This window comes from Lynx canadensis, chromosome A1, assembly GCF_007474595.2.
Source record: "Lynx canadensis isolate LIC74 chromosome A1, mLynCan4.pri.v2, whole genome shotgun sequence".
NCBI lineage: Eukaryota > Metazoa > Chordata > Mammalia > Carnivora > Felidae > Lynx > Lynx canadensis.
The window spans coordinates 186,812,018-186,829,480 of NC_044303.2; the positions used below are offsets into that span (position 1 = coordinate 186,812,018).

Consider the following 17,463-nt stretch of genomic DNA (forward strand, 5'->3'; position numbering starts at 1 on the left):
GGGCAAGTGGAGACAGCTACAAACAGCAGGAGCAAATGTTACTGAATGATCTACAAACAGCTGTACTACAGCGAAGAGAGGATAATATCGTCTCATTTATAATGTCTGAAATTGAGTTTTCTCTTTAAAGGACAAAGTAATTTAATTTTCAAAGATACTTGAATTTTATTATTGAGAAAAAAAACCCCTTTATTTTAACAGGTTCATTGAATTTTATTTCTTCATTTTACTTGTACTGACTTTCCCATGTATAGGTGGAACTTATTATAGTTAGCAGTTTTACACCTAATGAGACAAAAATCTCTAAGATTTATTTCAATAAAATTTTGAAGTCCTTCTCATTTACAGTAAAATGTATATTCTTTCCCTGGTAAACCTATGCTTTATTGTTTAAATGCTCAGTGTTTCCTCCTTCCTTACCCCCAGGTATTGTTACTTTAGTTTCTGGAGTAACAGAAACTAGTCTAGTACTTTAGTTTCTGGACTAAAACCAATGAACCCATAAACACAGGCTGTAATATGGGTACCACATGCAAATAATAAAATAATAGCTCAGATTTGTTTTTGAGCTCCTCTGGTTACTGTACCACTCCCGCTATTCCTATTTCCAAGTCTAGATTTTCCTTTTAGATTTACCTTTTTAATGATTTCTATCTCTTCATTGAGATTCTCTATGTAATGTATCATTTTCGTAACAATTTTATTACATGAACATAGCTTTTTATTCTTCAAACACACTGATTATATTGCTTTGAAGTCAGCTCAATGTGGATGCCTTATTATCCTCATCTTCCCATTAAATTTCCATTTCTGGTTCTTTAAATTTCCATTTCTGGTTCTTCTGCCAGTCTTTTGTTTTCTCTAACCAGGATTGTAACTTCTGGCTACTTTCAGTATTAGTCTTCTTATCCATTTGCTTATAATATTGCTACTGTTTCTAACAGTATCCATGGGTTTAGAACTTTTGCATGCTTTGCCCTATATTAAGTGAGAACCTCTGCAGGTGGGAAGGAGTTTATTAACCCAGCTTGTCCTTCTCTGGTAGCATTATTGCAGAAATGTAGACAAAGAGATCATGAGTATAATTCCGGGTTAAAACATGGCATTATACACGCTCTTAAAAAAGTTGCAGCCCTATTATGCTTTTGTTTATGTCTTGAGTAAATATTCCTTACTTTGTTGTGTGACTTTGGTTGATTTCTAGAATTCTGAAATTATTGTTTTAGAAAATCTGGCAAGTTTCATTTGTCTTGGGAAAGTTGATTTGCTTGGGTCCTTCCTCAGCTATTCTAGCAATGTTCACATTAATTATTATTATTCTTGTTTCTTGCATAAATAAGGCTCAGCAGGAACTGCCCAATGGGCCATGTCAATCTTTAACGTGAGGTCTCTAATTTCAATGGCTCTTTATGCCATGATGGATTCCAAAGTGTCCAATATGAGCCACCCTAATCATATCTAGCTTACCTAAAATGACCTTTCCTTTTGATATGAAATGACTATTCATGGTGTTTGTAATATATTATAAGATATTAATTTTTCTTTTTTTTTAAGATATTAATTTTTCAAACAGACCTTTAGTCAAGGAGATCCAGTGTAAATGTGTTTTTAAAAGATGAGTTTTGAAAGTATCAGCTTTATAATGAAGGCAGTATTACTTACACAGTGTTTTAGGCAAATCAACAGACCTGTATGAATTTCTTTTTTTATAACTACACTGTTTATGGTAAGAATCAAAGAAAATAATATCCAGGATTATACTTTGATGGACTATTAATGAAGAAATCATACCTTCCATAATAAAATTTGCTACGTTATAGAGAAAGGTAAATTACCAACGAAAACCAAAAAGAACCTTACTGTTTTTCAGCCCCATGCAGATATTGATTTCTCTTTACACCACAAATATTTTGTTGAAAAATAATATGACTTCAGAAGATGTAGGTAGTTAGTATTCTTTCTAATACAGTTTTAAAGCTTGCTCACTAATAATGAGGAGGATCACCTGCCCTTTCTCTGTGAAATAATTCTCACACCAAACATAGTATAGGCTGTTCAATTAATGACCACCAAATGAATGCATGGATCTGCATAGATTTTCTGAAAAACAGAGATCACTGATCAGTTGAATTAGCCAAATTCAACTGGCTCATATATTTAATAAATGTAGTAGTTTCAAAATTAGAGTTAAAAAGAATTTCAGTACTGAATGTTTTTTGTAACATTGGAGTAATGTTACAATACATGGACTCTTTCTCCACATGGCACAAAATAACTGGGGCTGAGGCTAAATACACTGGGAATGGGGTCTGTTTCTCACGGTACCTGGTGCTTCCTTTAGTGTCATATTTGGTCTTCACTCACATGTGTTAGTTCCCTGGCAATAGACTTTGTAACTCTCTGAGTTAAGTTTTAATGTGTTACTACCATCTTTGAGTGAAAGGCCTGCCCCTCATCACCATCAGCCATCCTCAGCAATAGAGCACCTGATAAATACTGAATCATCTTTTAAAAACTAGCTCAGCTAACACATTGATTTGAAGCCTTCCCTCATACCATTTCCCGAGTATAAATGCCCCATACCTTGTACATTTATTGGTAGATGTACATCTTATTTATTTATTTTTTTTTTCATCTTGTTTAAAGTGTTGTAACTTTGGGTTCCCTTGGATTCTCTATGAATTATGAACTTTCCAAGATCACACAGTCATCTTCATTTCTGTAATCTCAGTACCTACCACAGTATCTGAAGGTTTGTAAGATGTCTCAAATGTTAGATGGTGGTTAAATGGCTAACAACGCATAGTGCTGGCATTATACCCCTAGTCCACTGACAAACTGTCCAAGACCACTTCAATTCCTCTGACATTTTAAGTTTTATCTTGGATATTATTAGTTCCTCTAGATAAAAGCATGTACCTTATGAAGAGTGCCAAATTAGCCCTGCCATTTGTCTCTTAGCTTCCTCTACTTTTCTTACAGTATTTATATTATTATTTTTGCCTGATTCTCTTCCTCCCCTATCATAACTTCAATTTCCTAAAGGAAAAAGGCCATGAAATATTTATGTCTCCATCCTATCATGTAGCACAATACTTAACACAGGTTAGAGACGCAGCAAATGTTAGAGAATTTAGTTTAATTAAATTAACATTTGGAGTTTATTTGACTGAAATGTGGTTATGATTGTTCTTGTTGGTCATCAGAGTTGGATAGATTTTAGAAAACTCCAACAGAAGGTATTAACAAACAGATATAATGAAATTCAAACAGATGGCCAACTACCATGCCAAGTTCATTCTTATTTTGATACCTTAGATAATTATTATGGTGAGCCCTGACATGCATATATTTTGATAGCCAAAATTATCATCATTCACTACATTCATTTTTGTGAGAGCCAATAAATCAATGGATGTAATAATTTTCCTAGTATATTTGGATTGAATAAGTAATTTGGAGGATTTTTAAATGATTAATTTTGCTAAACCCTGAATCATTTTTTAGGAAGATTATTTGTAAAAATACAATTTATTTTGTTTTTGCCTGGCCACCATCTGACACAGAAAGATTGTGCCTCACATAGTCTTATCTGTGGAAACCAAGTACAGTTTTATGCCTTACACTGAAATAATTTTTCTATTGTCTTTCAAGTAGTTATAAGTATTTTGTACTTTAATCTGACTTTGTGGTTATAGAAACATTGAGGAATGTTATAGCTCCAGGGGAGACTTAAAAATACAGTGCTCAGATTCCTCCCTCCAAAAATGAAACCAGTCTCTACGAAGTAGATCAGAAAACAAATGTGCTGTATTGACAGTCGATACTCTATTATCAGTTCAGTGTTTTGATTCTGTTCTATTTATGTTTTATAAATTTTAAGTTGACGTGCTACTGGCAGCATCAGATACCGGGTGTTTCATAACTCCTCTTTGTAAAAGTGATTCAATTAAAACCACAGTTTAGAGTCATACTATTTATACATGTTCAAAATTCTTCTCTGTACCCGAGATTCTTGCTAGCACTTGGCACTTTTAGGTGCTCCTATGTGAAAATGTTTAAAACGAGTCGTTGGTAGGTCCTATTGATAATATGAAAAGAGAGTCAAGCATTCCATTTTGTTATTGAATAATGTTAGCTTTATTGTTATAATAGAATACAGTATGACATAAAATTAAGAGCTTTTGCTAAACTCTGTAAAGCAATACATGCATCTGCCATAAACAACCTCGATTCATGTTAGGTTTTATTGCCACTTCACTGCACTGAGGTGCAATAAACATTCAGCGTCATCTTTTAAAAAATGTTCCTGGGAATAAACAGGAACTGTCCTCTATAAGAGTGTATCTTTATTTTCAAGGAAGACTTAACTAGTATTACATGGTTTAGCAAAGCACTGTAGAAAAGCTACATAGAATAATTTATCTTTGATAAATTGTGCAGTCAATTTATACAATAGAATACTATCCACACACACTAACAAACTAAGAAATGATAGAAATGCAATCATTGCATAGCAGAAAGCAGACTAATAAGAAATATTCACATCTAATGAGTAAAATACAGACCAAATGTTAGGCGTGAGGAGTCTGGAAGATAAAATGCTCTTAATAAACACATTAAGTTAACGCCGAAAAATAACAGATATAAACAGCAACACGGATGTTAGAGCCATATATATATATTTTTTATTTTCTATACATGATATCTACACATGATACCAGAGGATGAAACGTCCTTGGTTCAGTCTTTATTGGCCTAGCTCATTGAATTTAGGCAGGACCAAATCAAACAATAAAGCACATTTAAAAAGAAAACCAGAGTTTGCTTAGGAAAACACAAACTGTGTTTTTTCCTACATCATTGGATAGCAGCTTTTTGAAAGAAACATTGCTCAAAAGTTGGATATGGATCCCAATGGACTTATTTGGCAATTATGCTGATAGGTTTATATGTCGTAGCATTTTAAGTGTGGTTAGACTATGACCTGTGGATTCTGGATGCTAATTTTAAACATCTCTGAAATTCTGTTAGACAAAAGGAGACTTCAAAAATACCTTCTGCATAAATATTCATCTCTAAAACTTCTGGGAAGTAATGAAACAGACCAGAATTTTTATAGGGAGTATTAATGGACCTCCTATAGTTAAAGCCCTTACATAGTATACCTACAAATATATTGCTACAGTATAAATGAAATGTAATAATGTTACTCAATAAAAGCTATTTCCTGTACATTCTTTCATGTATTTTTATATTTAATGCTACATATGGTACAACACTTATTGAAATAATTGGTATCAGCAAATATAGCGATAATATACAGTTGATCTTCTAGCTCCAACTAATGCTTTTCCATTTTCTTTCTATTTTACAAGAGCCTAAAATAGGGAAATGTGGCATGACTTGAGCAGATAGCAGCTGATTTACTACTGTACCCCAGATAATAGTTCGAAATTACAAGCTTTCTCTACATAAGTAGACTTTATATTTTAAATTCCATCTGATTCCCACAGGCTGTTCTGTTTTTAATGCAGGCTCTAAAGGTATTTCCATATAGCACTTAACAACATTCTAACAGCTAAGAGCGGTGAGTCCTACACAATATTTTAAGAACACAACTTTAAAAAAGTAAAAAATGTACAATCTCATGCTGTATATTTACATATATAATTTGTTTATATAGTCTATATTTGTTTACTAATCATAAATTTCAATCTAAAGCTTTTAATGTACTGTTATATAAAATAATACATTCAACAATTCTAGAGCTTGCAAAATAGGTTTGCCTCTCTAAAAACATCTTCATAATGAGTATCAAGTGATTATTGGACCCATGTGCTATCTGGATATAGACAAGGTGCCAAAGGGAATATTTTTAATTGTTTTATTTCATTTTTATTAATATTTTTTTTTTAGTTTTTAGTTTTTATTGAGTGTATGTCTCTGTTAAAATGATTTCTCATCGAAGCAAGTGGTAAAAGCTCAGATGATGATGAAGTAGCCTATTTAAAGCATTTCTCTTTTTTGGATTAAATGCTTAAGGAACTGTACGTTTGCTTATGCAATCTCCATGGATTCTAAAATAGCATTTAACAGCAATATAATGCACTATCCATTTTTAAAAGGAGGAAAAAAAATTGGGATCTTTAGCTTTGGAAACAAAGTGTTAAAGCTATACATCCGTTCAAAAAACAAAACAAAATGTAAGCACACTGTAGTTTGTGCAATAAAGACATAGATTTTTAAAACTGTTGTCATTAAACATTTATAATGTATTCTTTGAAACACCTCCACATAAAAATATTTTTGACATATACAGTATCTTTTTTTTAGAATATTTGGAAATAAATATCTACAAATGACCTGGAGTTACAGACTTAAGTTTTATTTTCCTTCTACTTTCCCTCATAGCTTGGACCTCCTTCCCCACCTTTCCTCTCTGTTTCATTCTGTCTCCTTCTGTCGTGATTTTTCTCTCTCGCTTCCTCTCTCAGAATCCTGTCTCTCAGCTGTATGTTCTGCTTTGCTCTGGACTGCTGGACAGGGGTCTGTTGTTCTCGTATGAATTATGGAAATAAGGAAACCTTCAAATTCTTTAAGACAGAGGCAAGAAAGCAGATGGGAATCACCGCGTTGAGAACAGAAAGCAATTCCCAGTGCAGAAGACTGAACAACGGAATGTGAATAGAAGGACTTATTGATGTGGGGTGGGGGCTTTCAGCTGAGGCTCTCTGTTTAAATATGTAGCCCAGTAGACCAAGTTAAAGATTCCGAATAGCAGCGGGAAGGCTATTCTTGACAGTCGGTCAATTTTGCTGACACTGTTAAAGGTTTTCTTGGGTTCTGGTGGTTTTGTTTCCGGCTTGACTTCTTTGGGTTCTATGGTTGCACTTTTAGCAATCGTGGCTAAGCCAGGGTCACCCCTGGCCAAATTCGGGGTATAGCTGGTTGCTGTTGGAGCATAAGTGTTGTTTTTCTTAATGAGAGGATCCTTCACTTTCTTTGGCTGTCGAAGGAAAGAGTAAAAGCATTTTGTTCAGTAAACTGTGGGAAGGAAGTTTATAAGTTGCTGAGCAAAATCTATACTTTGATTAACATGTAAGAAATGGAATGTATACCTGCTTTATTGAGACAAATTAAAAATGCAGACACAAATGCCCAGTTATAAGATTGACAAGTTTGGGCATCTACTGTACAGGATGGTGATTATACCTAGAAACATACATATACTTATCATATACTATGATATACTAAATACATATCATATACTTGAATGTTGCTAAGGCTAAGTCTTAAATGTTCTCACCACAAAAAAAAAAAATGGTAACTTTGTGATGGGATGGAGACAGTAGTAGGGTAGGGTAGGGTAGTAATGACTTCATAATATATGAATGTATCATCAATCATATCAACTACATGGTATACCTCAAACTTACACAATATCATGTGTCACATATCTCAATAAAGCTGGGGGAAAAATGCAGACACAGTATTTTCCAGGCTTCCCTATCAAGAGGTAGAGTGATGTGATGCCATGTTAGGGGCCTATCAAGAAGCTTTGCAGCCTCAGCATTTACCCTCTGAAAACATTACTGCCTCATGAATTAGCTTGGACTAGAAAACTGAGTGACCAGAGACCATGTACAGTGAGAAGCCTAGTCCCAGTGTCAGGCCCCAGATGAGTGAGAGGCCATTGTGGATCCTCTGCTCCTGATGGAGTCTCCAGTTTACTGCAACCATGTTGGTGAGCCCATATCCTAATAGAAGTACCACCAGGTTGCTCCCAGCCCCACACGCCTGGAGGTTGCTGTAGGTCACTAAATTTTGAAGTGGTTTGTTTTGCAGCGATGAGTTGCTGAGACAACAATTATTTGCTCCTTCTCCCCAGGTTGCAAGTGGGCAAATGATAAAACAGTTATTCAGGGTATCTTGAAGCCAATTTCTTGTTCAATGTCAGCGGCTTGTCAATGTTATCTGCACAACTGCAGCATTTCTTGGGGTTTCTATCATATAGACATTTCCAAAAAATGTAGTGGATCATTGTTCACAGCTATGTGGTCTGATATACTGTCATTAGCCACTTGTGACTATTGAGCACTTGAAACATCGCTACTCTGAGATGTGTGTAAGTATAAAAATGCACACAGGATTTTGAAGGCCTAGTATAAAAAAAGGAAAAGAATGCAATATATCTCTTTAATAATGATTTTTATTGTTTACACATTATAAAGATGCTATTTTGGATATATTGGTAAAATCATATTACTAAATCACTAAATTCTATACCTAAAACTAATATTACACTATATGTTAACTAACTGGAAATTAAATCAAAACTTGAAAAAGAAAACAAAAAAAAATTAATTTCCCTGATTTGTACTTTTGAAAAAAGCTAATAGAAAATTTTAAATTATATACATCATTCACATTTGTGGCTCACATGTTTCTGTTGGATAGCAGTAGTTTAGAAGAGTAGTTCTCATTCTTTTGTGCACACTAAATCACTAGTTAAACACTTTTAAAGGGCAAATATCTTGGGCACAATCTCATATTTTGAATCAGAAAACCAGAAGTGGAGTCTGGTTACTGATGTTCCAAAAAGGTATAGAGAATACTGATGAACAGCTAAACTTAGCCAACCAGACTCAATGTTCTCTGAATAATCCGCATTTTTATTATTGAATCAGAATAAAATTTTACTACCAAAAGACCTGATGCTCTTCACAAGAAATACTAGTTAATTTTAACAGGTTAATTTCTTTATTATCCAGCCCTGTGATGTCTCTGTTACCTTTTCCCCTCCTTCAAATCTGTAAACATTAGGGGCGCCTGGGTGGCTCAGTCGGTTAAGCGGCCGACTTCGGCTCAGGTCATGATCTCAAGGTCCGTGAGTTCGAGCCCCGCGTCAAGCTCTGCGCTGACAGCCTGGAGCCTGTTTCAGATTCTGTGTCTCCCTCTCTCTCTGACCCTCCCCCGTTCATGCTCTGTCTCTCTGTCTCAAAAATAAATAAACGTTAAAAAAAAAATTAAAAAAAAAATCTGTAAACATTACATTAGGAAAACAACAGAAAGCCCAGAAATTGTTTTTTTCTAGTATTACATCATAAAAAGTAAGGCCACTCACTCTAACTGTACTCCTATTTTATAGTGAAGACAGATTTGGTTAAGCTTTATGAAGAATGACAGAAAGTTCCATAATTATTTGTACAAAACTGAGGCAAGTAAAAGTAATTCTCTCTTTCACTGTCAAAATGACTACAGGTCAAAAATAGATATGGTTTAGTAAGTTACACAGAGAAAGACAAATACCACATGATTTCACTTATATGTGGAATCCAAAAAACCAAAACAAATGAATAAATAAGCACAAAGCAGAAACAGACCCACAAATACAGAATAGGGTAGGCAAATACAGAGGGGGGAAGGCAAAATGGGGAAAGGGGAGTGGGAGATACAGGCTTCCAGTTATGGAATGAGTCATGAGAATAAAGGCACAGCATAGGGAATATAGTGAATGGTATGATAATGGCATTGTATGGTGACTTGGTAGCTACACATGTGGTGAGCATAGCATTAAGGTGTAGAGTTGCTGAATCACTATGTTGTAGGCCTGAAGTAATGTAACATTTTTTGTCACCGTACTAGAATTAAAAAAAGATATGGTTTGTTTCAACACAGTTAAACAGCCAAACTGAACTTGTAATAGTCCACTTCTTAAAAAATAAGAATTCTAATATTGCAGAATACAAGCATGCATGTCCTTTAGATAAAATGTATATGTACTCTGATGTTGAAGAGAGGCAATGGGTTCCAATCTAACCAAAACTTGTTGAATGACAGACACCCTATTAGATAAGCTGAAATGGGTAATCAGCAAGAAGAATAATTCTTGGAGGAGAGTTTATATTATTAATAGATTTCATTTCTCCCAGTGCCAAATTATTATAGTACTCCAGCACTAGAATACTAAAATTTATCAAGTTAAGTGCTTTTATTTGCAACATCAAGTTGAATAACATATTGAGAAATATCTGGTTGGCTTATCAGGAAAGAGCACTTAACTTTTTTTTTTTAATTTTTAAGAACGTTAAGCTCCCCATATTCTCTAAGAAGCTGGTGTTTCTTTCAGCAATTTAGTATATGAGAATGGATCTTAAGCCGGCTACTGAATGTTGACTTGATAATGTGATGACTTATGGAAATTTTCTTTTTATTTTCAAGTTATATCATGTTAGAGACTGAAATTTAACTCTCCTGATCATAGAATGCACTCATCTGGTCATACAAAAAATATTTTATTCATCCTCTCTGAATGTCAAAATGAGACCTGGGTCACATTGTGATCACACTCCCTGTAATAAGCAAATCAAACTGTCAAATCCCTGGGGAAGATTTTTACAGAGGCATAGATAATTTACAGAAAATATTGTCTTTCTTCTTAGGATGATAGATATAGATGATTCGCTGATAAATATATATGTGTGTGTATATATAGGTAGGATATGACTATACCTATATCTACATTTATATACTGAATAACATAGACTATAGACTGATAGAGATTAGAATATTTTCTTTTTTTTTTTTTTTTTTTTTTTTTTTTTTTTTTAATTTTTTTTTTTCAACGTTTATTTATTTTTGGGACAGAGAGAGACAGAGCATGAACGGGGGAGGGGCAGAGAGAGAGGGAGACACAGAATCGGAAACAGGCTCCAGGCTCTGAGCCATCAGCCCAGAGCCCGACGCGGGGCTCGAACTCACGGACCGTGAGATCGTGACCTGGCTGAAGTCGGACGCTTAACCGACTGCGCCACCCAGGCGCCCCTAGAATATTTTCATTAAGACACAGGACTTGGAAACCTAATACAGCATCAGACAGAGATAAATATAAACTTACCTGTGAGCTCAACCAATGCTGCAACCTAAATTCTATGTTTTCCAGACCAAATTCATGTAACAAATCACTAACAACCAATACTGATGAGCCAGAATCAGAAAGACACTGGTCTCATGCAGCAAAGTATTAAGACAGAAAAGCAATTTTTTCCAATGTTTGCACATCACTTCAGTTGCATATCACCCACGTTTGCATATCATTAATTCTGAAGAACTTTAGTAGACTATTCCAGTGATTCTAAGATGTGCATTTAAAAATTGTTCACATCTATGACTCTGGGCTATGTCTTACGACTGGTAGTGTCTTATGATTACCCATCTCTATGTTTGGCTCTCTCTCCTTTGGGCTGCTCTTCTTTTCTAGGACAAATGGAGGCCATCAGTGGCTAAAGTAAGTATTTGACAATTACTCTGTCGTCACTCTTTTCATTCCTCTCTCCAACTAGTAAACACAATCCCTTTGTCTTATCTCCTCTCTCTACTGAACCTGAGCCAAGGTTCTTGGTTTGAAAATTCAGATTTTTTTTTTAATACTTGCCAAGCATGTTTCAAGGGAAGGCAAATTTTGAGGGTGTGGTTCGGGTACTGTTGGCTGCCACAGTGCATTCTACACAGAGCCTTCCTTCGCTTTTACCTGTGTAGGAGAGCATGGGGGTGTTCAGCTGATTCATCTGGGGTAGATCTAAAAGGGCTTTTACTTGGCAGTATATTTTCTTTCATATGCATATATTAATGACTCATCTTATAATCAGTAACACTATAAATTCATTTAAATACGGTAGATGTTTCCACCACAAGCATTCCTTTTTCTAGTACATCTGTAGAGCTATGAGGAAAACACCATTAAATTAACTTCTTTACTATAGACCCTTTCAGATTCTCAAATATATTGTGACTCTGTGATATAGTATACACCATTATATAAGTGTATTCAACCACACAACTTTATTTTTAGGGACTATCTCATGAGATTAGTACTCTGAGGAACAGAATTTTGGGAAAATTACTATAGAGTGAATTCTTCTAAATTACTTCTAGATGTCTTACAATCTCTGTGTCTCTGACTTTGACCTTCTTTCTACCATCTGAAGGTTCACCTGCATTTTGACATACTTTACTTTCAAGCCACAGAAGTAGAAATATCCTTCTTTCATGTGCTTTAAAATACACTCTAGAATAGGTTCTAATTTAGAAAAACAGTAATGAGCTGTACTTCATAATTTTCTACAAAGAAGAATTTTTCTGTGATTTCTGTGTATGATCCTTAAAGCAAAACTCTAATTTGGGGAAAGAAATATATTTGTTGCCCCTTGCTTTACTGAAAATTGGAGATAATGCATCTCACAAACTCAATTCCACTGAGGCATTATAGTCATAATATTTATGAACAAGGTGATTAGGCTCAGAAAACGACCAAAAGGCTATGATTTTCAAATTCTAAAAATTATAATGGCATAGCTTTATTAGCTCCTAATGTCAGGTTGATTAAAGCTGTTCTCAAATCGATGGAGGGCACAGGAAAGCATACTTGAGTAGAAATGTTCTCCTTCATCTCTCTATGATCTCCTTACTCTACTCTGCTCTGCCCATCTGCCCACTCAAACAACCCCTCTCTTTAGCACTACCAAAATTACCATAGCACATAGTCATTGATGATATAAGAAACAAAGAATCCTCATCACCCTGTCTCTGCATTCTTCAGCCATTTCCCAAAGTCTGAACATGCCATCTCACAGGGCTAATAAGACATACCAGTGATGCATTACAGGGGATCTTAAAGCATTTACCTTTTCTGGAACCACACTTTTGCCATCCCATGCATAACCTCTCTTGGTGAAATAATTTACTGTGGCAAACTCGATCAGAGCCGAGAACACAAAGGCATAGCACACTGCAATGAACCAATCCATTGCAGTTGCATAAGCCACCTTCGGAAGGGAATTTCTGGCACTGATACTCAAAGTTGTCATGGTGAGCACAGTTGTTACCCCTGTAAAGAGAGAAATTAAGTGAATTTGTAGGTTCATACTGCAAAATTTGATCACTGGAGGCCAACCTACTTGTGCAAAAGGTAACCAACAGTGCCATAGATACAGTGGGTTGTTGTTGTTGTTGTTTTTTAATCATCCCATGTTGGTTTGGGATGAATGAGTTTTAATACAACCCCAGTGTAGTGTATAGTTCATGGTATGGCAGTATTGAGGGGGATCTCTTGGAGAGATAAACTGCTCTGCTACCGAGAAGCTGTTAATAAAATCATGAATTCCCTTAAACGGGCACCTTGAACAAGGTGTCCTGGGCAGGGAAGGAAACAATACTGTCTCACTGTCCCCAGCGCTTTCAAACAGAAAGCATAGATCTTCATTGTCTCTGATCCACAAGAAATTGTTTATCCTCATCTCTGTTTAATATTCTATCTGCATATCCTAAATGTATAAACCAAGAAGCTAGTAGCTTCTTGTTAATCAATAATTGATAGATAATTGAATTATTTTAGGATAATATTTTGCTACATTGTTAACTTTTCTGCTTTTATACTATTTTCCCCCTAATTCTAAAATAGCTCCTCTTTGGGGCACCTGGGTAGCTCAGTTGGTTGAGCCTCCTACTCTTGATTTTGGTTCAGGTCATGATCAAACAGTTCGTGATTTCAAGCTCTGCATTGGGCTCTGTGCTTACAGTGTGGAGTCTACTTGGGATTCTCTGTCTCCCTTTCTCTCTGCCCCTTCCCCACTCACTCTCTCAAAAATAAATAAATAAACATTAATATAATAAAATAAAACAGCTCCTCTTTTGAAGAAATTCCTGAAATAAGTTGCATGTCATTTGCTTGAGGTTATACAGCTCAGAAGTGGCAAGACAAAAATACGAACACAAGTTTGTCTGATTCAAATGTCCACAATCTTTCCCCTTTTTTTTGGTAATGCTGCCTCATTTGCCCGATTCTGTGAATCCATTCCTAGTGATTAATGTTACCTATATTCAAAGCAGTTTTCAAGCCAGTTGTTTTTAGCTTATTTAGACAATTATGAGTTGGTATGTGAATGATATCCATTAATGTTCATTTAATAAATTGATACAATCAACCTACTATATGCAAAACCCTATAACAGAAGCATTGTAATGTACCTCTTAAGCCATTTGAAAATGTATCAAAAAACTCACAGTAGTCCCATCGGGGTGGCTCAGGCTGCATGGTATAGAAAGACTTCTAACCTCTTCCAGTGACTAGTCCCAACCTTACCACTTACTAGCTCTATGGCCTCAAGTAGGCAAACTTACTTGTAGGGACCTCAGTCTCCACATCTGTAAAAGGGGTGATTTAGATTTCATTCTCTCAACTATCTATAATTGTTAAAATTATCAGAGAAACTTCTGTACAATTTTTCACAAGATTACTTGAGGATTAAATGTAATAATAGGTAAAAGAATTTTAAAGATGGTAAATTATTTCCATGGAAGATACTGTCATCTCATGTAAAACTCATATCTATGATTACCCTTTTGGATTAATATTTAGAGAATCAGCAGTGTCACACAGCTGGTAGGTGACTAATTTTTCTAAGCTGCTTTATGCCATCCAGTATTTCCTAGTTTTCCATGAATTTTAAGGTAGATGATCTTTGTAACTATGTTAGGGAGTGACAAGATTAAAAAGAAACATTGAGACTTTTATTAAATCATATTTTTTTGATACATGGTCACAGATATAGGGAGCAGACTTACTCTAAATTTTGGAGGTGTTACAGAAAGTTCTGGGGAATTATCTGTATTATATAACCAACAAATGGTTTAAGAAATATTGGCCGGTAAACAGTTCTTAAATTTACATATCAATATTAACTAGAGCTAAGAGCAAAGTAATTAAATGTCAGTATTTGAGGAACTGAACAACCCAGTTCAAATCCCAACTCTGTAATTGCTGAATGACCTTGGGAAAACTGCCTCACAATCCTGAACTTTTTTTTTTTTAATTTTAATGCTTATTTATTTTTGAGAGACAGAGAGCATGAGTAGAGGGAGGGACAAGAGAGGGAGACACAGAATCCAAAGCAGGCTCCAGGCTCTGAGCTGTCAGCAGAGTCTGACACAGGGCTCTAACTAATGAACCACAAGATCATGACCTGAGCTGAAGTCGGACATTTAACCAACTGAGCCACTAAGGCATTCCTGTTGTCTTTTCGTCTCAGGTTGTGATCTCACAGCTTATGAATTTGAGCCCCACATCGGGCTTGCTGCTGTCATCATGAAGCCTGCTTGGGATCCTCGGTCCCTCTCCCACTCGTGCTCTCTCTCTCTCTCACAAATAATAAATAAATATTAAGAAAATTATATCTTTTAAAATTAATTTTAATAAGTCTAACTCAGAGGGATATTATGAATATTAAATAAAATACTGTAAAAAAAAGTGTTTAGTATTAAGCCTGATACCAAGAACAAAGCTAATGGCTACTATTATTTTTTTAATGTTTTTTAATGTTTTTATTTACTTTTGAGAGAGAGACAGAGACAGAGCATGAGTGGGGTAGGGGCAAAGACAGAGAGGGAGACAGAATCTGAGGCAGGCTCCAGGCTCTGAGCTGTCAGCACAGAGCCCGACATGGGACTTGAACTCATGAGCCGCAAGATCATGACTTGAGCTGAAGCCGGATCCTTAACCGACTGAGCCACCCAAGTGCCCCAATGGCTATTATTATTGACAACTTTGGTCCTTGTTAGTAAATCTCTGCTGCAGTGAATTTCATTTTTTTTTTTTTTTTAATTTTGGTTCATGTAGACAACTGTCAGAAGTAATTTGGGAATGGGTGTTCTTTAAATGTATTGGTAAATTAAGAGTGAAGAGTAGCATAAACAGAGGTGTGTGTGTGTGTGTGTGTGTGTGTGGTCTTCCAACACTTGCTACAGGGGCAGAGAAAGGAAAAAAAACTGTGTTGAGCACCTATTAAAAGTTCCAAGAACTCAATCTGACAATGCATATATTTTATTTCTCTCAATATTTTAAAAAGCACTATTTTACTTTAATTGCTCTCTCATTTTACAGGCAACTGAATCTTTGAAAAATGAAGATTGGATCTAAAACTTGGACCTATGTGGCAACAAAATTACAGGACAACACTGCCTCTAAATGACAGCATGGACCATCAAAATGATGTTTTAAGACATAAAACAGGCTTTGACTTTGCTGCATTCTTCAACCTTATACTAACCTGTTAGAAAGAACAACTTTTTTTTTTCTTTTTCCTTTGTATATTTTTTCTTTAAATATCCATGACCCTGTCAGGCATCTGACACAGCACAGAGGAATGTGCTGAATTGAGACTAAAAACAATGGAAACATGTGTACTAAGTAAATGTTAAAAGGCTAAAGGTCTAGAGAAATTGTACTAGTGATTGTATTGAACTTAAAATGTTACAAATATATGACTTGATACACAGAAATACTTGCCACAGCTGAGTTTACAAACACGTAGTTATGTTCACCAGAAGGGCATGAGTTAGCTGAGATATCACGTTGTTGGAAATGTGAAGAGCAAGGGTTTTGACTTATAAAAGATTCCAAAATGCTTTAGAGAATTTCCAAAAAGGAAGGATAGAATTTATTAGGGTAAGAAGGAGGGAGAGTGAGCATTAAAATAAATAAATAAATAAATAAATAAATAAATAAATAAATATAACTTTTTCACTGCACTTCTGGGTTCATTCTACAAAAATAAACACAAATATTAAAATATTTTCTCTATTCCCTTTCTTTTTCAATTTCCAGTGAATAAAGGGCTCAAATTAAATATACATATAGAAGTAAGCACCTTGACAAGAGTTCAATCTTCAGTTCTAGTAAGTGGCTTCAACACTAGTTAATATTAACAAATGGTAATTAAAGAAAGAATTTGAAATGAGCTACTCTTGTGCTCTGCAGCTTGAATCATCTGGGATCTTTTTTAATGTTTATTTATTTATTTTTAGAGATGTGGGGGTGGGTGGCAAAAGGGGGAGAGAGAGAACCCTAAGCAGGCTCTGCACTGTCAACACAGAGCCCGACGTGGGGGCTCCGGGCTCGAGCCCACAAATTTCAAGATTATGACTTGAGCTGAAACGAAGAGTCAGATGCTCAACCAACTGAACCACCCAGGCGCCCCCATCCCAGACCTTAATACAGTTATGTTCCTAGACTACACTCAGAGCAAAGATTTGGTCATTTCCAACCTGGAAGCACTTTGCTAAGTTCAAAAGAAAAGACTCTTTCCTGGGCACTCGTAGCAAAGTCTTGTTTTTTTCATGAGATAACAGATTTTTCATGCCTTGCCTGTTATTGAAGATTGATGCCATAGGGATCTCGGCACATGAATAATCCTCAATTTAGATTATAAGCTTCTTAAGGTTTTTTATTCTCTGGTAGAGAGGCTTAAATATAGCATGTGCCTAGTTGATGTTTTAGAATAAACCTTGATAATTTCACATTTCACCAATAAATATGTGATTGTTATTTCCAAATGAATCCCACAACCACCTGATTTCATGTCTCATCATTGCATCTATATAGCATATTGATTTTGGTTTGGAATG

General features: G+C 35.3%; 1 protein-coding gene across 1 annotated transcript in view; it reads right to left on the reverse strand.

The window, feature by feature from the left end:
• Positions 1-4,122: 4,122 nt before the first annotated feature.
• The window catches only part of GABRA1 (gamma-aminobutyric acid type A receptor subunit alpha1), a 65,617-nt gene continuing 52,276 nt past the window's right edge, over positions 4,123-17,463 (reverse strand). The window contains exons 9-10 of the mRNA XM_030328019.1: positions 12,687-12,889; positions 4,123-7,009 (exon numbers count right to left, since the gene is read on the reverse strand). Coding sequence (XP_030183879.1) covers positions 6,698-7,009; positions 12,687-12,889 — 515 coding nt within the window. The 3' untranslated portion in view covers positions 4,123-6,697. The remainder of the gene's footprint in view (positions 7,010-12,686; positions 12,890-17,463) is intronic.